Below are 24,961 nucleotides of genomic sequence, written 5' to 3' on the forward strand. Positions count from 1 at the left end.
TTTATTAAATATGTTTAGTGGGACCATAGAGGATTGAGTAAGAATATACTAAAAGGTTTATGTATGTTTACATTACTGCCGGATTATATAATCGGTTAAATATTAGAAGAATCATCTTACTTTGACTAAGGTTGTATAGATATTTTACTACACTAAAACTAGAAATATAATTCTATTCATCAATTGGTGGAAAAGTGGGAAAACATTACATGGATAAAATTTTGATTAAAATAAATTAATTTTATGATTGTAAACAATAATTTGCTTTCTAAAATATATTTATATTTAAAAAAGAAGTTTCTTATTGAAATTAATTAAAATGATATAATACAAATAAAAATATACAACTGATTGATTCCAAAAATGTTATAAGTCTTTTTAATGTATGAAACGCATAAAAAGCAACAATACTTTTAATTGCTCTTCCTGATTAGAACTGACTAGAATTAGAATTGGATATAATCCGCAACAGTTATATAGAATGTAAATGTCACGAAAATTATACAATAAAATTATATAAAAAAAACAGTGATACAGTCTAACTTTAATAAGCTTTCGCCTTATGCATCAGTAAAAGTAACAGTATAAAATCTATGTAACTATTAGATAAAGTGCACTCAGGACATAAGATTAGCCTTTCAATTTTCATTTAGTTGGTACAGAAACTATTATAGATATCATTGATAGAATATATTTGATTTAAATGTTTGATTCTTAAATACTTAACTATTACAAAATTATTATTTATATTTTATTCAGTATTTCGCCAAAATGTTATACTGCAAAATATATTTTTTATTTATATATTTTGTATATAACGTAACGTATATATTTATTTATTTCCATAACATATTTGTTCATATACATATATATATATATATATATATATATATATATATTTATTTTTTTAAGCTTACCACTATATAGTAATGTAATAAGACATTAAGCGTTACGTTACTTAAATTATGTACATACAAGTAATAATCATTGGGATTATTTGGGGGTGGAAGTTTAACAGTTGGAAGCAAACATTTTTTATCTTGTCTAAGTAAAACTTTTCTACAAGTCTCTTGCTCGAAATCCTAGACATTAGACAGCAAGTACAATCCACAGCACACAACCAAATTGATTTTGACATTAACCCTTGTGTCGAACTTCACTGATTATAGATGTATAACTATCGATGTATCTAATCATACATAAAGAGACAAGGTTTGCCCATTTAGAGACTATAGACTAATGTTCCAAATGTATTTTTTATTCTTAAGGCAATATTATTATTTTGATATTCTTATATGTTAAGCTTATTTTACCTTTTTTAATAGAATAAAAAATAATAATATTATGTTATTTATTTGTTTTTTTAAACATAAATTTAAGTTAATTTTAATTAATTTGATAATATAAGTTGTTTTATGAACTCGTTCGTGCTAAAATTATATAAGAAATACTTGATATAATTCAATTAGTTAAAAATATCCTAAACTGGTAAGCATATAAGCCAGTGATTTAAAATCACTTTCTAATAACAATGTCTTTTACTACACTGGCTCTTGTTTGACGAATTATAAGATTTAATACCTAAAATAAAATACCTTTAAATACTTAGTACACGTGATTTTTATATAACATTTAATTTGACTAATACTATTAACTATTTACATTTTAACAATTACTATTTGAAGCAGATATAAAAATTTTATTGTTATATTATCATTTAGATTCTTAAAATTCTAAATGATAATATAACAATATTCCTATTCCAAGGAAACAATAGTAGCCTATGAAGGTAGCGTTTCTAACATTTTATAATTCAGTAGAAAAACTAGTCGAACTATGAAAATAAGTAGAGTTAAAAAAATTATTAATTCTTATTTCAAACTAAAACTTATGGATGATTAGAAACTTATGAACATTACTTTTGCTGGTACATTTTTCTTCATTTGCGAGTCAAGTAATCAGCGTTTCGACTTTCAAAACATAGAACTTTTTATTATTTTATAGTTCGAAATGCATCTAAAACGTTTCACTTGTTTTTGTTTGTGTAAAATATAAAGGAAATTTTCTACTTTTTTAAAAATTCGTAATCTACTTTTGTGTAGATTTAATTTCATAGCTAGTTAATTTCACAACAAGACATAAATAGTATTTAAATACTTAAATATAATTTTAATAGCGTCTACTCAATTAAAAACTTTATGTTACTAAACAAACAAAATACTGTAGATTGTTGTTAATAATTTTATTCTAGGTTACCATCTTTGTAATAACATACTCATACAAATTAAAAAAATCAATACTTGTATTGTTTAAAGACCAATAATCTTACATAAAGACAATATTCGAAAAGTTACGTTTCCAAATTATATATATTTGTTTTTAAATAATTTTACAGATGTATAATATGACCAATAATTTGTTGTTTGGTACTGTGCCTCATCGGGAAGCACTTGCCAAAGAACTCACCAACCTCAACTAAGCACCAGATTCTATATTCTAAGCAAGTGAAGTTATCAGCATTTCAATTTTCAACACAAACCCTTTTGCTATATTAAGGTTCAAAAAATTAACATAATTTAATGTTTATAAACTGTAAAAACAAATTATTTTCTAAAGCAAAGGAACTATTTAAGAACTGTAATTCAAATTGCACCAAAAAAAATAGTAATTTTCGATACTAAATAAGGCCTACTTTATAATAATACAACCTTTAATCTAAATTGCTTAAGTATTACAATTTATTCTTGTTACTAAACGAGGCTTCTAAAGGATATTGATGAAAGTGAAATAAATGGAGGCCATAAAGAACAAAAGATTCATTTGTTAGCGTAGTTTCAAATTGTTTCTTCTTGGCAACTGGCCCATTTAGGTGCATTTAAAAGGACCGTAAGGAAAATATTAAACCTTTAGGTTGTATTAACTATCCTGTTAACAAAGAATCAATAAAATATCATTACCATTAGCATATATGTTTATATTTACTACTGTATTTTGAAATTACTAGCTTGTTCAATAATTTATGATAATTATTTAACGAATTTCATTTTTACTGACATTTCTGTGAACTTCAATAGATTTATTTCATGGATCCAATCACTATAGTGTAAGATATTCGTGTACAGCTGTTATTACCTTTCGTTTAATGAAAATTGTTTTCCACGAAAACTGCATATTTAATAACTTTGAGTCTTCGTTAATTTGGTAACTTTAGCCCTGATTTTCTGGCGTGACGAGTAAACTCTTGCTTTATCTTTTGATCATCGGGTTTTTTAACGATTCTTTACACCCACTTAATTCAGAAGGTAACAATTATAAATCAATATGGATACGACTAGGATCTAACACCATAATACTGAATCAAAACAAGAAGGAATATGAATGTACTTTGGTTCCAAGGCGAGTTGAGAAGTGAAAATGTTACCATGAGATTATTGAAATGCAAAACGGAATTTTGGTAGTAGATTACCTACACATTGGAAAAATAATAATCGTAGCATCATCATCATCGTAAATCCATAGCCGGTGCTCACGGTTAGTGCCTACTTCTCAACCAATACGCTACTGTTGGTGCCACAGTACTTCGAACATTCTTCACTAAATCTAATTTGGCGATCGGCCGCAACTCTTCCGATCGCGGAAAATGTTAGTCACCTAAATAAACCTAGCTTATTTGTTTAGAAAAGAACTAAATTGTTTTTCATCAATATCCAGCCTACTCACCAAATTTAGCTCACCATTATCTTATAGAAAGGCAAAACTAACTCATTAACATAGTAGATATTTTCAAGTCATTTTTAATTACTGAAGTAATGAATTGGAGTTAAATAATTATTCTAATAACAGGTCAGTTGAAAAGTTCCCGGCCTGACACATAGATGGAGCTACTAAAATTAAATCAATATGTTTTTTAGTTAGCCCTAACTAAAAATTTGACCCCTGTCGGATTATTAGTTTGTGAATTATAGCATTTTAAGTGAAGTAACTTTTGTTATTGCGAAAAAAATGGATAAAAAGGAATTTCGCATGTTGATAAAATATTGCTTTTTGAAGGGAAAAAAATACAGTTGAAGCAAAAACTTGATGCCCCAGAAAAATCAACCATCAAGGAGTGGTATGCTAATTTTAAACGTGGTGAAATGAGCACCGAGGACGGTGACCGCAGTGGACGCCCAAAAGAGGTTGTTACCTACGAAAACATTAAAAAAATCCACAAATGATTTTGAATTACCGTAAATTGAAAGTGAATGAAATAGCAGATACTCTAAAGATATCAAATGAACGTGTACATTATATCATTCACGAATATTTGGGTATGAGAAAGCTCTATGCAAAATGGGTGCCGCACGAGCTCACTTTTAACCAAAAACAACGACGACTTGATGATTCGGAGCAGTGTTTGAAGATGATGAAGCGTAATAAATCCGAGTTTTTGCATCGATATGTGACAATGGATAAAACATGGCTCCATCATTTCACTCCGAACTCCAATCGACAGTCATCCGAGTGGACTGCACACGATGAACCCGCTCCAAAACGTGCGAAAACGCAACAGTCGACTGGCAAGGTAATGGCGTCTGTATTTTGGGATGCGCATGGAATAATTTTCATTGACTGTCTTGAAAACGGAAGAACCATCAACAGCGACTATTGCATAGCGTTATTGGACCGTTTGAAGGACGAAATCGCTGAAAAATGGCCGCATTTAAAGAAAAAGAAAGTGCTGCTTCATTAAGACAATGCACCGTGTCACAAGTCAGTGAAAACGATGGCAAAAATCCATGAATAGGGCTTCGAATTGTTTCCTCATCCACCGTATTCTCCAGAGCTGGCTTCCAGCGACTATTTCTTGTTCTCAGATCTCAAAAGAATGCTCGCTGGGAAGAAATTTTCGTCGAATGAAGAGGTGATCGCCGAAACTGAGGCCTATTTTGAAGCAAAGGACAAATCGTAGTACAATGGAGGCCGGGGACTTTTCAATTGACTTGTTACAGTGACTTATCGCCTGTAAGATGATAATGTTTTAAGGCCTATAATTCCTTATATTCCAAATTTATAATTGTTGATAAACTGAGACATAATTGATGTTGAAATTCAAGTTTATATATACTGTTTTGATGCTTATAAAACACCCCTCAATAAGCGTCCGATTTGACCTATAGATCTCATGACATTCCAACAACTAGTATACAAGTTATGGTGATTTTAGCAAAACGACTTTTTTATTTTTAAAACAATGGATACAAAATTCCTTCATAAAAAATTTCCATTGTTTTTGATGGGCAAAAATACTTGTTAAAATCAAACAATAGTTTAATAAACGTTATGCAGAATCGGTACCAGAGAAATCAACTATTATTGACTTGTATGCTGAACTAAAACATGGTGGTACAAGTACAAACATCAATAATACTGAGCGTTTTGCTTACTCAAAATCAGTAAATCTTTCAGAAAGTATAAAATCTACAAAATTGGTGTTGCTTGAGGTGGTGACACCTTATAGATATTATAATTTTAAATGAAAATTGGAACATTGTTCTCACAGTGGATACTGCCTTTGCTGAATATAGACCAACAACAAGAACTTATCAGCAATTTTGAACCTTGCAAAATAAAAATTATTTTCTACATTTTTGTGTGATAATTAATGAGTCATGGATTTACTACAATAACTGAAGAAAGAGTATCTAAAAGGATTGAAATTAATACGTTACTCTGAAATGAGTGTTATTGAATTTGTATTTATTTAATGGCCAAATACGCTATCACTAAATATTAATAAAATATTTGATACTTACAGCAACCACGATCAACAATTTCGCTGAAAAATTGATAAATTCGAATGATTTTAACATCTCTCTACGTAAAATAAGCGTTTCTCTTTAATTTTAGTAAGTCATTCAGTACATACAGATGCTAATTATGAAAGGCTCATAACAAAATTTTTAACATTCATTTTATTTATTGTTTGACTCGAAGAAATATGGTGCCCTATCGTATTCCAGTTGACGATTTTGGTTTCAGCAATTTAAATGTAGTGCTTTTAATGTCAGTGCCAAAGAACGGCCTGGAGAACCAACCAGTTCTCTGATAATGCATTGCAAGACCCATTGGACAAAGATCCAGTTCAAACTATCAAGGAATTTTGGGCCACTTCTCAATTGATGAATCAAATGTTACTAGACGCTGATAAGCTATAGGGAAAAAGGGTGGAAAAATACAAACGAATTGGCTAAAATACCATTTCAAACCCTTTCAATATTGCTGCTTCATTGCTTGCCGCGTATTGTATTGTCTGTGCGTATATCAGTTAAGAACCTTGGTACACGTGATATTTCATTTAACGTTATATTTCTTGCCTTATTTAAACTAATTTGCAAAGCAAAATTGATATTTCAAGATGGCTATCCTAACCTATCTAATTAATATCATTAACAACTACTGAAAATAATTTTAGTGTACGTTCTATTTATAGTACAATATAAAAAACTAATCAAAAGATTAAGAATCAAGGTCATATATTCGAATTAAATGTCAGTCAATTATATGTAAATTAATATTATTAGAATATTAACTATTTATAACAGTTCAATTGTTCAAAAGTCCACGGCCTACCATAGCAAAACACATTTTTTGGCAAAATTAGTTTTTTTTTATTCAACAACAACAGTGTATCACCCTTCAAGGGTGATACACTGATTATAACCACCCTCCAACTTTTCGATACCATATTTGTAGTATGATTTGTCCTTTGCTTCAAAATAGACCTCAGTTTCGACGATCACCTCTTCATTCGACAAACATTTGTTCCCAGCGAGCAGAGATTTGAGAACAGGAAATACTCGATGGGGGCCAGATCTGGAGAATACGGTGGATGAGGAAACAATTCGAAGCCCAATTCATGGATTTTTGCCATCGTTTCGTCTCGTCGTTGTTTTCTAACTAATGATTCGACAGCTGTCAAATTTAAACACACATCTTTTAAGGGTTAGTGCTAACTAAAAAACATATGAATACATATGAAGGAATTAATTCTAGTAGCGCCATCTATGTGTGATGCCGGGGACTTTTCATTTGACCTGTTAATAACTATTTTAAGATTATGGCATATAAACTAATTAAAAAATAAACCATAATTTTATATATTCAAACAAACCAGTCAGTCAATTAATTTGTTCAATGAATTTACTATAGTTTACAAATAACCGTAATAATATTAATAAAATTCCATTTTACAGGTATATTCATAAGAAGAAATCATGAGTGGAAAAATGTTTCCCTCCAACCAACAAAGAACATCTGAATCCAGGATACCAATCTTATCTCCCACGCCTTTCCGTAGACACAACAGTCTTAGGTTAAAAGGCGAAATCGGAACCAGTCCTTATGTTACGTTTGGTAGAGATGTTCTGGATTCAACCAGCGAAAAATCACTGAGGTAGGCATTTGTAATGCTATAAATGTGTGAGGAAATTGATAATTTTAATTTCATTAAAGATTAACTACATGCAACTGTATTAAAGCACCGAATAATAATACAATAATCGAAAAATATATATAAGAATTTTGATATTATGAAAATAACAGAAAGTTTGGAAAACAACAAAAATTTTATTATTTTTATTAAACATCTTTTGTATCATTGTCCACAAAATATATATCCATGACTTCTTTATTGGAATAGTGATCTTTTTCTCTAAAATATTCAAATCTGTGAATAAATAATAATCATCCAAGGCCCATTTGGTGAGCACAAATAAAAACAAGTTTTACAATATTGCTGTTTTACAACAATTTTTACATTGTGTCAAATGTTTAATAAGTGTTTAATCAACCCTTAGCTGCTGTACGCACACAATTTCGCATAAGTGTTGAATGGTGCATTAATTCGATATCTAAAATTAACTAAGCAAAAAAAAAGCTATACTTAAAACTTATCATTAAAATTATCAAGGTGTTTATGAAAATATAAATGAGACAAAAGACACAACAAATCAAAGAGATCAAAAAGTTGATTTTCATTCTGCTTTCGACTATTAACACTACCTTTCACTTTGGGCTGAAAATTGTTAAAGTTCTTCAGTCATTTTACCAATGTTCTAGTAGATGTATAAGAATTCGAAATTATTCGTGACACCCATTTAGGATCCGAATCGGTGTTCACTAAGGAGATGTCTGTCCACTGCTTTTCAACATAGCGACATTATGATTTTTGAATAGATTTAATATTTTTATTATGATGCTACATACTCCTTGATCGCTCTGATGTTCTCGGATGATATCGCCACATTCACTGATACAGACGTTGATGCTTCTAGCATTCTTCATGATATAGTTGGCACTGACCGAAGACCAAAGTATTGAAAAAAAGGTGACTAACATTTCTGAGGCGAGAATAAGTGCTTCCGACCGCCTGAAGTCGTGCGGCGCTTACAGCAGCATCTTGGTTAAACACACCACCCAAGCGCCGAGTATGAATTGATAATAATGTGATAATGATGAAAACATATCAAAACAACTCTTTGTTGCCACATAATATGCCATATTTCCATTGAATGTTTTAAAAATCGCCACCACTCTCACTGAGAAATTTATAAACGAAAACCTCTTTGCTTACAATAGAAACATTTTAGCCAATGGCTGTTTTAAACTTACTTTCATTATGTTATTATATAGGGGAAACATGGTTTGATGTTTTTTGGAGCGAATTTATTCATATAAATTTCAAACTCTCAGCAATAATTCATGTACCATTTTCTCACTGTTGATCTTTTGAGATTTCTGGACGAATGATTGAACCATTTGATCAATTCTGACCAATAATTAAATTTTTATTGACGGTATTAATTCGCACTAATGGTTTGGCTATATTTGAGAATCTCATGATGAGCAAAACCGACCAGTATATCATCACCTCTCAAATCGAGCATCTTGTCTCAACTGCGATTAGAAATGAAAGCTCGGTTCATTAAATTTCTCACTGTTAATTCAGGTGGAGCCTAAGTATCGAGCTTATTTTCATGGTTCAGAACTATTTATGGCTAATATTCAGTCCCTCAGTGATTAAGTATTCATGACCATGATTACCACATAGTTTGCTATTAGCTCAAACTACATTTTCCCTAGTAAAAAACTAAAACATTACAAAAATAACATTCTAAAATCTCCATTTTAAAGGCACAAAAACTTTTGACTGGGTAAACTAACGCGCTATATAACACTTTCACTGAATCAATATTTCTAGAGAAATGTAGGCCCGTGGATTGGGAAAACTAAAGCTCTTTTGTTCCTCTCTTTTGAAATCTGAGAATGATTTTTTTTTCAATCTAAAATTAGTATGTCTTTAAGAAATACTATACAAGTCAAGTATTTTTTATGTTGAAGCACTCAGGATGGCTTTATCTTTATGAGGAATTATTAGACATCGACTCAACAGTAAATCAACCATCATCAACAAGAAAAGTCACTAAAAAACAGTTTACTAGACAGTTTTGCATTTTCATTAGTTATTTTTAAATTTATAAAAGTACAAAAGTGAGCAAAGCTGTTTGATCAGAAATATGAACGGGATGCATATTTAAAGTAAATTACGGTGTGTATTATTATATACAGGTAAGACATAGATCTGAGTAACTCGTAGGTTGGTTTCAAAGACGAAGAAAACCAATAACAGCTTAAATGAAAACGAATTATTTCTTAAGTGAGTCGAAACATCTTTATACAATAACTAGTTTCCTAAAGTACTACTGATCGAATCTCCGCTAGTATTTCAAAAAGAAATACTAATAAATATTGCTTACTGAACTGATGAAATGTTAAAATATCTATCCAAACTTAAAAACTGACAAATTATTAGGTACAAAGAAACCGTAAATGTAATCTGATGATAGTATAAACACCTGATTCATAAGAAACCATTTAAGATCAAATATATAACATCTGCCTGAAAAACAGATTAATCATATTAACTAACACGAAAAGGTTTATGATTTTCATCTACTTTCACTCAGCATTTAATTGTGTCTAATATTCCAAATTCTGGTTAATTTGACATGTTCTTGCAAACACCAAAATTCTCTCAAAAAATAATCCATATTCCACATATTCAGAAAACATATAATCAGTTCAGAGTTCAGCAGAGTCCCCAAATAAAATTTCTGAATTATTCAGCATCGTAATGGAATACACTAAGTATTTCAATTTTATAGTGATTTGAAATACAAAAACATACATAAACTACATATCGACCATACCGACCAACACCCATCATAACTTCTTGTTATACAGGTACGTTGTATATGGTATACACAAACCAACAAATATTGGAGATATGTTACAATATAAGGAGACAGTTTATCTATTCAATATCTTCAGTTTATCTTTATCCTAATACTTAGCTTTACGCATAGAGAGATATACTCATAGAGTAACGCAAAGTTTTGCTTTGCCCAACATCCAGAGGGCGCATAAATGGCCACTCAAGTAATTTGATTCGTCAATTTAAATCTTCTGAAATGTAAATAAAAAATATTTTTTTCTGAATTAAATTTATTAAATAAAACTCAATTAAATATAATCTGTAAAATAAGTAAATATAAATATAATCGATAACAATAAATATATAATGTTAATTTATCTATAAAATATAAATATGTTTTCTAGACGATTCTCCAAAACGATTCTGCATTTCTTTACTATCACACAGCACTTCCTAGATCGATAATTTACTTTACTTTTTGTACTACCGACTTATATATACTAATGAGCTAATAATTTAATCTCTAAACTATTCCTTATGTCAGCCATACTGAACATGGCGCTCAAAATAAATAAATAACAAACGTACCATAGAAACGAAGTGAGCCAATCAGATCCTGTCACGGCTTATAGCGTAGAGTTTAAAACTAGTAGTTAAAAATAAGTTAAAAGTGGCAACACCTAGATGTTGGACGTCGCGAAACATTTCCCCAAAATTTCCTATAAAATTAATAGTTAAGTCCCTATTTCTCTATGGCTTTACTATCTCCAAATGATTTTAAAATATATTTTGATTTAAGTTCATTTTCATTAATTTATCAATGTACAAATATACAATGTATAATGATAATTTATCTTTAGTTTAATACTCAGCTCCAAATTCTGTGAGTGATTCCAAAGTGTATATTAGTTTTTGCTAATTTTCATTAACACTTCACTTATGCAAACCTGCAAACATATTTTTAATTACATAAATTGTTATATATTCATACATTTGAAAAAATTATCCATATTAGGATAAAGGGAAAGTTTTCGATAAACCTACGTAACATTATCTATTATTTTATCTTTTCACATAACGTATGATCTAGCTACATACTATATACAATCGATAATGTAGATTACATTATTTATCAAATAAATATTTACAAATGAGCAATGCTTTTTCCAGATTTAATTTATATATACAAAAAAATACAATACTGAACTTTCGATACAATAATCAAAGAGAGAAACATGAATTATTTTACTCTTTTTATAAACACACATGGCTAGTACAATTTGCATATCTCTTAAAGCACAACTATCTATAATTTCCATTGCGATGAACAATTTTTTAAATTAAATATAATGTACTGATGTTCGTGAGAGGAAATGATTAACGAGAATAATGGCAATAATAAAGGAGTACTTTTATTTTATTGCATACATTATCATTCTAATATAGCATATGTGGAGACATACCACATACAAAGGTCGTGGGTTTCATCATTCATTCAGTAAACGAGATGTACATCAATTAGTTTTTAATTGTAATTTGCTTTCTACATAATATTTGAGAACTTTTTCCAGTGAAAAAAGTGTACCACTAATGATTGTTAAAGAAGTCATTATTTTCTGAACAAATGTCTAAAACATGATAATTGATATTAAAAATTCAACATCATTAACATAATTAAGCAAACATGTTATATGAATATTTTGATAAAAAATAAATAATTGGAAAAAGTATTTTCGAATATACGAGTAATACAATATGACTATCATATTAAACCAAATAGATGATATATAATTCAATATTTAGCTATAAGAAATATCGCTGATCAAAATACCTGCCCATGATAATAAGCCAATAACCGTTAATAAGGGGTGCATATGATGAAAAAACATGTTCATAAAAAACTTTTCTATTAAATATAATTATAATATATCCCGATCTTCATTGATAATATCTATTAGAGATAGTTTAATATGTGTAGAAGAATGTATTCAAACAGCAAATAAGATCTTACTTATTTCATCTACCTATGAGTCGAGTATTCTCAGAAATGAATATCATAAGGCTTCTCTGAAATTCAGCAGAAATACTGCTAAGACAAAACTAACCTATGATATTGTAATGTATTATTTAGCATTTTATTTCCAATAACCGAAGGGACTTTAATTTTATTATTACTATAAATTATTAATATTATAATAATTTCACAAAATATAATGTAATTAATATATTACTTATTATCGCAGAATAGTTTTAAAATATTAATATCAATGAAACTCTTATGATTTATTGCTACAAAAGTAAAAGTATTTTGCCCCATATCATAATTGGTAATAAAAAGTGAATATATAATAGTACAATATCTTTTAATATATACCCAAAAGTACAAAAAAAACTAATATATATGAAATAGTGCATATAAAACACCGCCTCTTAATTTAAATATATATGCTACTACCTCCATTATCCTGATTGTTAGATGCAGAGTTCTAATTTCCAAAATGCAAGATATATAAAGCTGAATAACATACAAACATTATTAATACGAATCGGTATCAGTTTAATTTGAAAAATTCGAGTAAATAGCTTGTTATCGAAAACCTAGAATTGTCACGAGGTACATTTCAAATAATGATTTACTATGTTTTCTTTTACGGATCTTGCACTTTCATTAGTTGATGATTTACAATTGATCAAAGGACTTTAATTGGATTACGGCTCAAGTGAGATAAATATTGCGCGAATATTTTTATATGAGAAAGATTACGAATCGTTTACTGTTTAAAATACAAATAGAAATTTCATATACAAAAACAAAACTCCTTTTCGTCCAAATTTTAACCGACTTCGAAAAAGCAGGAGGTTTTATGTTCGTTGGTATATATATATTTTTAATGTATTCTCGTCGATTTCTCCGTGTATTATAGACCGATTTTCAAAATTCTTTTTTTATTCGAAAGAGTGCACTTCCGAAGTGGTCCCATTAAAACCAAGTTAGGATCTGATGAGGAGAAGGGGGCGGAAGGTAAATCGAGGGAAAGCCTCAAATTACAAATGCGTGTACAAAGTTTTCATATATTTTTTTTTCTAAAATAATCAGATATTTGTGTATAATGTAATTGCTGAATTGATGTAACGAAAAATCCGAAGCAGTTCAGTGTAAAAACCATTCAGCTTGTTTTATGCACTAACTATATCGTATGGAAAGTTGTATAAATATTATATACAATTGTTTCTATGCTGTAACGGTTAGAAAGTTAAGCTTTCACACGGGGACGCTAGACTAGGTAGGCTAGCTAGGTATTTTTATTCCTATTTTTCCTCATACGGGCTGCACCTTTACTTGGCCTACCCTTTGTAATATTAAATAAAATAACTGCGTAATTTATTGAGCAAATATCTAACACTATGACTCACTAAAAAGTAAAAAATAATCAGATTAGATTTTAAACACAAAAAAAGTTTTAAAATAAACTATGTAAATAACAATCGTTGTAATAACTAAATAAAAATAAACAAAAACCTTATTTAATATATCTGCTACACGTATTTTATATACTAATATATACACACAATTTAGCTTAATATCTACTTAAACCTATTTAATTAATTAAATATTATTTTAACTGCTACTAACTGATCATTTTGAAGTCACTTGCCGAGCAAAAAGTCCGTTCAATTTTTTGTAATTTTTTTCTCCTTTTACTGTTAAATATTTACTCAATAATTAAAAATATTAAAAATCCAAATTCCGTTATAGATTTACCTTAACAGAAGAGATGATAGAAAAGGCTTCTACCAAATGTCAAGTAAATCGTTTCAGTAAAACTAAAGATCTGTCAATCGTATCGAAATAACTGGTTTCGATAAAACACGGTTAAAATTTTGCTTTTATATACCGCCTCACTAACACATACACTACAGCTATATATATTTAAAAGGTTAAACTTTGGAAATATGAAAAAATCGATCATTTCAAATTTCTAGACTACAATACCCCATTAAGGTCTGACAACAGACTTTAAATCCCTTGAGTTCTGAAGGGCATCAAATTATTACTAATATTGTCACTGACAGCAAGTTTTTTTGAAAAATCTTCACGATATTTGACAAAACTATGAAAAAAAAAGTTTCTGACGTATGGCTCCAGTTGAATCTATTAAATTAAAAGTACAGAACATGAGACTGTTAAACATACTCTTTTCAGGCCAAAATCATCATTGTATTCAAATCCCGTTGAGGCATGGTCGTAAATTTATGTTTGTGATTGGCAAGAGTGTAAAATCCGACAAAGAAAATGATCTCAATCACACCAGCAACCAGGCAGGGTAAGACTCTTTGTCTCCGGGATGATTTTTAAGTTGGTCGTTAAACGGTATGTCCAGTCCAGATAAACCCTCGTTCGAAATCATCCAAATCATCGTTGGAAAAATGAGACTTTAAAATATATAAAAAATTGTATATAATTTATATTCGAATATATTTAAAATACAAATCCTGCTGAAACCTTATTAATGCCTTAAATCAGTCAAATTAATTTCTTAAATTGTCCTATTTGATAAAATAGTTTCTAATAAATATAATATATAATATACAATATAATAAAAATAAAATAGTCTAAAATATGATTAATGTGGATAATTAAATCTTCCGAAATAATATAACAAATAAAAATTATTGTATACAACAGAATATGTTGCATATAATAATATATGTCACAGGACGTGACGATATTGAAATGAAATGAAACAAGCTATAGTACTTCCAATAAAACGAGCAAGGCTCATAAATATATTGTCAAATGCAGTTTGTAAAAATGTATAATTAAGACGTAACCGAATCAATCTATAAAATTCAATTTGTGTTGATTCAAATTCTTCAACAAACAAAACTATTCAAAATGTTGGTGATAATAGTTAGAGGTTATAAACCGACAAACGGCAACACAATTTGATGCGGCAACATTGCGACATGATAAATGATGATAAATGTGGATGACGTTCTTTGGATGTTTTATTGGATAGACTATAAGTATGTTTTATTAGAAATTAGTGGTATTATAACAGTCTTCTAGTGATTTAGATGCACAATGAGAACATGGTTAATTAATTAATTTCCCATTCTATATTTCTATGTTCTGTGTTCACGAACAACGGCAATGTTCTCAATAAATCTGACATTTTTTTGACGTATGGATATTATCTGATAGTTTTCCAATGACAAAATCAAAATGGTGACACAATTCACCACCTGAATTAACTGAACTTTGACATCTTTCAAAGAGTTTAGAAAACTAATTTACAATTGTGAAGGTGATTTTACTTTCTTGTTCGAATTCTTTTTACTCTAATAATACTAACTTTATGACAAAAGTCATAAGGAGCTGATTTTAGCTAGACGTTCTTGAGCCGCTTAAAAAGGTACGTTATTTTAATGGAAAATTGTTTTTTAGTGCGTTAGAATTAATGTTTCCCAATTAAAATTTATTTACCGCTTGTCTAAAAGGTTACGTTAATAATCTGAATCATATTACTTGTTTTTTTTTATTCTAATAATACTGGCTTTATTGTAAAAGACATAAATAGCTCATATTATTTATAAGTTTTTTAGTTGAAGTTTATAGTTGATCGACGTCAACAGGTACATTTTGTTATTCTATTAAAATTGGCATTTTTCATAATAATTTCAATTCAGTTTGTCCAAAAATTGTAATAATAATCTGAGTTTATTGTTATACTAGTTTGAAGGTGATCCACAAACAAAAATTAAGTTAACACTTTCATTTCAATTCGATACTTTAATTTCGAATACGAACTCTATTCTGGGTACAGGTAATAATTCTGGTTTGCACTACTCCTAAACTTGTTTCTAAACTCCTAAACCTAAACTAATCGCTGCCGACTAATCTACAATTTACTTTTCTCTACAATCTAAGAGGACCCATCGGCCCTATATTAGTCTTTAGTGTCATAATGTTGATGTATTAACACTGCAGGTTTTATATTAAATGTACCTTAGTAGACTCGACTATACAAGATCAAATAGTTCCATTATTTTGAACCTGTGTCCTGTTCTGGTGTTATCCAAAAGTTTTAACATTTCGGTATTCATGTGACAATGGAGTCCTGAGTGACAATCTGGGTGCATCTATAATACTTCTCAGGACTTTGCTCTAGAAAACTTGGTATTTATATTACTTTTCGAGGAGTATCCCCATAATTGAGTTCCATAATATATATAATATAGGTTTCAATAATTCTATAATATCGTATAATAACAATTTATTATATACTGATAATTGTGATTTTCTTTCAGCAATCTATAGTGATGAAATGAGGAACAATATAAAGTCGCACTGGTAGACATTGTTAGCGAATTATGTTTGTCTAAAGTGCTATCTTAACATGTATTTTTCAAATTAAACTTAATTATTAAATTTTTGTTATGTTTGTACTTAAGATGAAGTTTTAAAATTGCGTTAAATAGTTAGTTTAGTTCTACTACTTATAAAGTTTTATTTACACTACTAATCTACAATTTACCTTTCTCTACAATCTAAGAGGACCCATAGTCCCTATTTTAGTCTCTAGTGTCATAATGTTTATGTATTAACACTGCAGGTTATATATTAAATGTACCTTAGTAGACTTGACTATACAAGATCAAATAGTTTCATTATTTTGAACCTGTGTCCTGTTCTGGTGCTATCCAAGAGTTGTAACATTTCGGTATTCATATGAGAATGGAGTCCTGAGTGACAATCTGGGTGCATCTATAATACTTATCAGGACTTCTGCTCTAGAAAACTTGGTATTTATATTACTTTTCGAGGAGTATCCCCATAATTAAATTCCATAATATATATAATATAGGTTTCAATAATTCTATAATATCGTATAATAACAATTTATTATATACTGATAATTGTGATTTTCTTCCAGCAATCTATAGTGATGAAATGAGGAACAATATAGAGTCGCACTGGTAGAGATTTTTATTCCATTGTTAGCGAATTATGTTTGTCTAAAGTGCTGTCTTAACATGTATTTTTCAAATTAAACTTAATTATGAAATGTTGGTTATGTTCGTACTGAAGATGAAGTTTTAAAATAGCGTTAAATAGTTAGTTTAGTTCTACTACTTATAAAGTTTTATTTACATAACGAACTAGGTTTTAGTTGCGAGTAAATGCGATTATATGAGTTATTAAAAAAAATATACTACTACACAAATGTAATTAATATTACAAAATCGATAATATATATTATAAACTAGACAACATCTTAATTAACCGAATAAATAAAATGTATACAAAAAGTAGCATCATCGCAAAATGGTTAACAATCAATAATCCTAATTCCAGTCAAGACCGAAGGCAGAACATTTCTGCCAGCCCTCGACCCCTACCAGGAAACGGTGCTGCCAGCCGACGGCAGTCTGGCAACGACCCTCCGCTGCAACGGGGCGACTCGTTCATGGAGAGGGGTGATAAACGCGCCACCAACGATGGTGGAAAATCGACGTCGATACATCGACCTGCTTCAGTGAAAATTTCGACCAAACCACCGACGGGAATCAGCAAGGCTACCGTCAATTCTCCCCAATCACCAGGCAGGATTCGCAGTCTAGTAAGTAGTGTATTTTTTGTCAAACCATTTTTTCTGTCATTTTTTTCCACGTCCTTTCTCTACGGTACAAACGCCAATGTTAATCGCTAATGTGTTTTTCCCCGTGTCTAACGCTAAACGCTGTTATATCGTCCCTATTAACAACCATTTAATATTTTGCGGACGTTTTAGAGGTTATAGAAAATAATGGTGTTCGGCCTTGAGGCGTTTGCTTGCCTCGTTAATAATTTCCTGCCCTACCGGGATTTATTTAAAAGTTGCATTTGTTTTTTTTTTTTATTAAATCAACATATGCATTCAGGCCGGTCACGTTGCCACACTGCTGCTATTAATTAATAGCGCGAATTTCTTTTGATTAAAACCAGATATCGAAATCGAATGTAAAATCATCGAGAATAATTTGTTTCGATCTAAAGAGCTGCGATCGGAATAATTAAGTTAATTGTTTCCTGTTGTTTCCGGCTTTGTTGTTTTTTATTTATAAAATTACTACGATATGTGTATGTTATAAAACGTGTAAGGTGTAAAATAAGAACTTTTATTTGATTTGAAAACGTTTTTATTTAACTGACTACACAAGCAACACTGCCGGTCCCATCCTATTTTAATGTAAATGAAGCCCTTATCACAATCTGATATAGACACGCCGTTTTTTCTACAGCCCGGGACCGTATGAGTCGCGCAATATAATATCCTCTTCCTAAAGAAACGACCAAAGGGACATACGTGGTCGTTCTCCTATCTAGGCAACTTGGCATTATAGTGAAACAATTTATGAGTATCGAATCTACCTTCGTACGCAGTTTTTATCCAAATGTCCATGGTGTAACTGCATGGGGTAGTTTCGTAAGTTCTGATGTCCTTAAATTCTAATAATATACGCCAGCTACTGTAATCCATCTTTGGTAGCCATACACCCTCACCTACTTCGTTCAAATTTTTAGTATTTTGTTTTCTTTTTTTTTCGCACAAATTCCAGTAGGTTATGTTAATTCACAGTAACTACAGTCTGTCTTCGATGGTCTTAGGCCTTATACCCAGATCTACAAGTTTTCATCCAAATTCCAGTAGATTATTTTAGATCACAGTAACTTCAGTGTGCCCTTGGTGATGCGACTCCATGACTTCCGATGCTTGTACGAGGAAACCATGGCCACTTGTGTTTTTCGAAGCATGTATGTTTTCTGCCTCTACCTGTTTCTGGCTATGGGACTTGGGAGTACAGGGGGTACCTTCAATCCAGTTTGGTATTCTTGCTGCTTGAATGGCGATACTTTTGCCTGAACTCTATTTAACTATGTCAAGGAATCTTTCGAATATCTGTGGGACGGTTACCAATGCAACGTTAACTTAATTCTTTTCTTAATACACTGATTATTTTCTTAATTAGTAATAACTAAACTTCTATAGGTTAATAGAATAAATTCTAAAAAGAAAGCTTCATGATCTCTGTGAATTCTACCGGCTCGACTGGTTAGGGAACGTATATGGTTTAAGCAAACATATTTATTTTACTTAAAAATTATTTTATTCTAACATAAAATCAATCAATCAACACTCATCGCATAGAATCAATCAAACTCGTTTTTCGAATTCAAATCGAAATCGAATCAAAGAATTTCAAATCGTTTTTCGAACAACCAGGGCCATATTAGTCGCATATATATATATATATATATATATATATATATATTTTTTTTTATATTATTTAATTATTACAATATTACTAGTCGTTTCCGACTAACCTACAATTTGTCTTTATAATAACTTAATTCTAGGTATATAACTAGGAGGACCCATCGGCCCTATCTCAGTCCCTGGTGAAATAATGTTTATACATGTCCCTGCTGTATTTTCTATTATATGCACCTCGCTACACAACACTACACAAGATCAGATGGTTTGATTCTTTTGAGCCTGTGTCCTGTTCTGGTGATATCTGCAAAATCTACAATACTTCAATATTCTCATGAGAATGGAGTCTTTCCTCATGTCCCCTTTCAATTTTCTTGATTTCTTGACTGACTGTAGGTATTTGAAGGTCTCGATGTATGTAATCAGTCCTATAGTATTTGGGTGCGCACAATAACTCTTTGTTCTAAAAAAATTATATTTTGTTTATGTTACTCTTTGCAGAACATCCCCATAATAGAACTCCGTATGTCCATATAGGTTTCAGTATTTGCTTATATAATAACAATTTATTATCTACTGATAACTGTGATTTTCTACCCATTAGCCAATACATTTTCCTATATTTCAATTCCAGTTCTTTTTTTTTTCTTCTTTATATGTTCATTCCAGCAAAGTTTTGCATCAAGATTTATTCCGAGACATTTAGCGTTGTTGCTATATGAAATGATAGTATTATTTAATGTTATTGGTGCTTGTACGGGCTGATTATAGGTGAAATGCACATGCACAGATTTAGTTTCGTTAATTTTTATTTTCCAGGCTTGTATCCAATTATTTATATTGTCACTTGCCTGTTGTAATTTTCGTGAGGATTATCAGCAAATGTAGCCATCGTAATATTCTCCATTTGTGGTATATCACAAGTGTAGATTAGACAAAGCATTGGCCCCAGTACACTTCCTTGTGGTAAACCTGCTTTAACTTCTTTTATTGTAGAGTAAGCTTCTTCTTGTTTGACTCTAAACATTCTGGCAGTAATGTACGATTTTAATAGTGCGGTGTGTTGTTTTGGTAACATTACCTGTAGTTTATGAACAAGGCCTTCATGCCAAACCTTATCGAAGGCTTGTGCTACATCTAAGAATATAGCTGAGTATACTTTTTTAATTTCGTAGGCTTTTTCAATAACATCTGTTATTCTGTGGACCTGGTCAGCTGTTGAATGCTTGTTAATAAACCCAAACTGGTGTTCTTTCAATAGGAGTGTTTTCAAAAACCTTAGATATTACTGGCAGCAGTGATATAGGTCTATAGGCTTTCGTTTCGTTTGGTAGTCGCATATATAGACATATATATTTACAAAGACAATTCGTATTTTCAATTTTCTTATCGTATAATGTTTTAATGTTACGAATCAAATTCATTCCCTATGTAAAAATATTTGTATTATATTATTGAGTTCAAATAAAGTTAATAAATACGAAATTATACTGTACAATAGTTTATCCTCGTGAAATTCTATACCGATCGGTTTAATGTGTTGCCAACACTATTTTTTATCAGTTTTCTACTATTCTATTGTTTTTTAACTTAAACCTAATTCCGTTCTCTTGGGATATAAGTTATAATAATAGTAGCAGGGGCGTACTGGAGCAATAGATGAAAGAGAAGTTCATGTGTCATTTTATACAATTTTACCGTGAGATCTGACGATTTATTGTACAAGCGTAAAAAAACAAAACTTATTATTTGGTAGAAATTTTCAACACTTCTGTATTTATAATTTACCAAAAACTTTCAAATTATAACTTGCACATTATTGTCGTATATTATTTTAATAAACATTTTTAAGACGCAATATTTCAATAATGTACAGTAACATGTATGACTATAAAATAATAACAATGTAAATATCATTGCTCCATAACATAAAAATTTGTCTTAATTTTTTACATTAAGGAAATATTTTTCATCATAACTTTTTCTATGTTTCTAGTAAAGTGTTTAGTAAAATACAATATATTGTTAGCACAATATATCCATAGACTAGTACAGAGAAAAGTCAATAATAATCTCTGAAAAAAAGTTTTGCTACATCCAATGTCTAGATGGGGTTATAATCGACCACTCATATAACTTGAACTCATAAAAATTATTGAAGAAATTAAAATATATATAATCTGTATAAATAAATATATATATAATGTAAAATTACATAATACATTATTTTAAATATAAATATAATATACACAGATCTATAAAATCTAATATAAGAATAAATATATCCATAAAATATAATATTAAAATAAATAACATTATTAAACACAGACGTACACTTATTCAAACGAAAACGGTGCTGCATTTCTGCATTTTTGTGGTGCATTGTACTACAGACCGATATTATGCTAACGAACTAATGATTAATAAATTAATCACTAAACCGAATAAAAAAATAAACACACCCTTCCCTACGTAAGACACACTGAAGATACGATTGAAACGAAATGAAACAATCAGATATCTTCGCGGATTTTAGCATAGCCATTTAAACAACTAATAAAATTTCTTCAAAATTGCCTATAAAGTTAAATCTCTATTTTATCTGTGAATATATCTAGAATTACCTCAAAGTGGGTTCATTTTCTATTATTCCCAGAAAAATTAATAAACCAGATCATGTGGCATCAATCACGACATCGTTCAGGTTGAGCTTCTAGTTCTTATTTTCGAAAAGTCTAAAACGACTACTAGCGACTAAAACGACTGTCCTTATAGTCGATCAATATACACGTATAAACACAACAAAACAAAAGTTTCCAATAGCACTCGCTATTGCCTTCTCTAGCAAAAATAGAGCAAGATAGTCAATTAGCTTTTGATGAAGCTTCTAACTTCTTTGACCGTATGTTGCATTGCGTGTATACCAAATTCGTCATACAACACTTTGTTCGGAAATATTTGAATATTCCTTATATTGCTGCGCCGAGTGCCTACAGCTGTATAGTGAACTAATGAACCCCATAGCAGTATAGTACGCAACCATATCGGTTTTAACACTTGACTATACATCGTAATCTTATTATTGTCATTTTAAATTTGCTTTCAGGAAGCCAACATAGCCGTCTATATTTTGTTTTCAGCTCGACTAATTTATTTTTAAAATGTTCCTTCTATTTTAATTTGCGATCCAATATTGTCTAGTAATAATCGTAATAATAGTGTTTGCGATCTAGTGCGTTGGTTAGCCTTTTATTAGTTAAGTTGATAAAAACATATTTGAGGTCGTTTAGTTTTATTCGTAAATGTTTGGTGTGTGTAGTTAATTCTTCGATTTTTATAGATACCTCACGAATTAAAACAGCAATAACATATCCGGACAAATTTTTCAAAGAAAGCTTTTTGTTGTTTTTTGTCATAATGTATTTATCCAGTTGACTTTTAACCTACTAAGCTTTAATATTATAATAAAATTGCTAACTTCTATTAATATATTTATTTTCTATTAATAACGTATTTCAGGAACCAATCAATCTATTAAAAAGTTGTACAGCAGTATTTTCATTAATCATGTCACGTCCCTTAACATTTTGAAACTAGTTCATGCTAAAATTAGAATCACGAGTTCTATTATTATATTTCCATGTATTAAAGCTACTTTCGCCAATAACATACTAATGCAATTTTTATTAAAATTGTATTAAAGTTTTAAATTGATAAAATATTTCATATTTACTAAATATATTAAATTTCATTTACAATTTAAATTATTTAAATTTAAGTTATATTACCTTATGTTTAAATTATGGTAAATTTTATTGTTGCTAAAAATGTAATATAATCCTACTAAAAGCTTTTAAAATCATTGGTAAGGTCCAAACAGTGCCGTACATTAGGGATGCCGAAAAAATATCGATATTTTTAGGCAATATTTTTTTTTATTTAACCTTTTAATTTGGTACTTAATTTTAAGGATTTATTAAAAGTATTATATTGCAAAAATATATAATTTTTTTCTCTGATATATCGATACTTTTTATAAATATTGAAAACGATATTTTAATATCCGATATATCCGATATAAAAAATATCGACACCCCTACCATACATCGACTTTAATATATATTTACATGAGTATATCATTATATTACTAGTAATCATTTTAACTTCATTTCGAATTATTGGTCATTTCCCTTACTCTTTAAATTTAAGGATTAAGTTAAGATTAAGTTAAGATTAAATTATAATATATTTTATTAGATACGATTAATTTAATTATAAGTTAATTTATTACTACTTTTCATTTGTACTTGGATCAATTCACGAACACGAGTGCGAGATAAATAAATCAGTATGTATTTCCTAAAATAAAATTAAATTATATTAATTATTACTTACTAATAAAATTAATTATTACTAGTGGATTTAATGACATTGTGGAATCCCATATTTACATATGATTGTCCAAGTGTTTGTTTAACATGGTGTTTCCAATTTAATCTGCCATCTAAGTGGATTATGTGTAACGTAGCATCTTTGAAATTATATAAAATTAGATTTTTATCTTTCTAATTCAATCTCAAGTTCTTCTGTAGATCTTATATTGTCTATACAGAAATGAATCCTTCCAGAAATGAAAGTTCCAGGGCGATTACCAGAAGGAATTCCACCCAAAATAAATTTTATTATAGAAAATGCCACTTCATGGGATAATCTAAACTATTTTTCGAAAAGATACGACACTAACAATTGACAATAATACCGCAGCAACAATTTCCTCATCTCCTGAATTAGTCCAAAATGCCACAGGCGGTCTAACGCCTGTGATAAGTGCAAGAAAATTTCAGCGTGGTATTTATTTTTCCCAAATTCCCTTTTAATAACCATTATTACTCTATACACTTGGATTATTAAGCAACGATTTCGAAATCCAAATCAGCAAACTGATATTATTTAATAATGGTTTAATACATTATGAGAGTAGTTGCTCAAACAACTTTAATATTCCACTAAGCAGCGAAACAGGTCTGTAATACCCGACTTATTCTACCAGTATATCAGTTGCAACATGCATCAGTAAACAGAAATTAAATATGTATGTAATACATACATAGCATTATGATGTAGGGCTATGTATAAGGGCCTTTTTAGATTGAGTTTGTCGTCAATTCGCCGAAGAAACCAGCTTATAGTCAATCTATAGTCCGGTCCAAACCAGTCTATAGCCGAAATATAAAATTTGACAAGGAACAACCATCCTAGCTAGAAACTAAGCTGACTGAGACTAGATATCATTGAAAGAAAAAGGTTAAAATTTGATTTAAAGGTCTAGTGTAAATTTTCAGGATATTCGACACTCTGCCATACGCTTTCAGCTCCACTTATTCGAAAACGTTACAAATAATTTGCCTAAAGTCGAATAAGGACTATATGCCAAAATATTTATGTC

At 29.8% G+C, this 24,961-nt stretch overlaps 1 protein-coding gene across 10 annotated transcripts in view; it reads left to right on the forward strand.

Moving 5' to 3' along the window:
• The window catches only part of qtc (GRIP domain-containing protein quick-to-court), a 64,876-nt gene that overhangs the window by 7,173 nt on the left and 32,742 nt on the right, over nt 1-24,961 (forward strand). For all 10 annotated transcript variants that reach the window (XM_076393770.1, XM_076393768.1, XM_076393769.1 and 7 more), the window contains exons 2-3: nt 7,236-7,435; nt 17,616-17,880. In XM_076393770.1, the coding sequence (XP_076249885.1) occupies nt 7,257-7,435; nt 17,616-17,880 (444 nt within the window). In that variant the 5' untranslated portion in view covers nt 7,236-7,256. The remainder of the gene's footprint in view (nt 1-7,235; nt 7,436-17,615; nt 17,881-24,961) is intronic.

Source organism: Rhynchophorus ferrugineus, unplaced genomic scaffold (genome assembly GCF_030347505.1).
Source record: "Rhynchophorus ferrugineus isolate W39M unplaced genomic scaffold, kcgeb_rfMv2 rfM1, whole genome shotgun sequence".
Classification (NCBI taxonomy): domain Eukaryota; kingdom Metazoa; phylum Arthropoda; class Insecta; order Coleoptera; family Curculionidae; genus Rhynchophorus; species Rhynchophorus ferrugineus.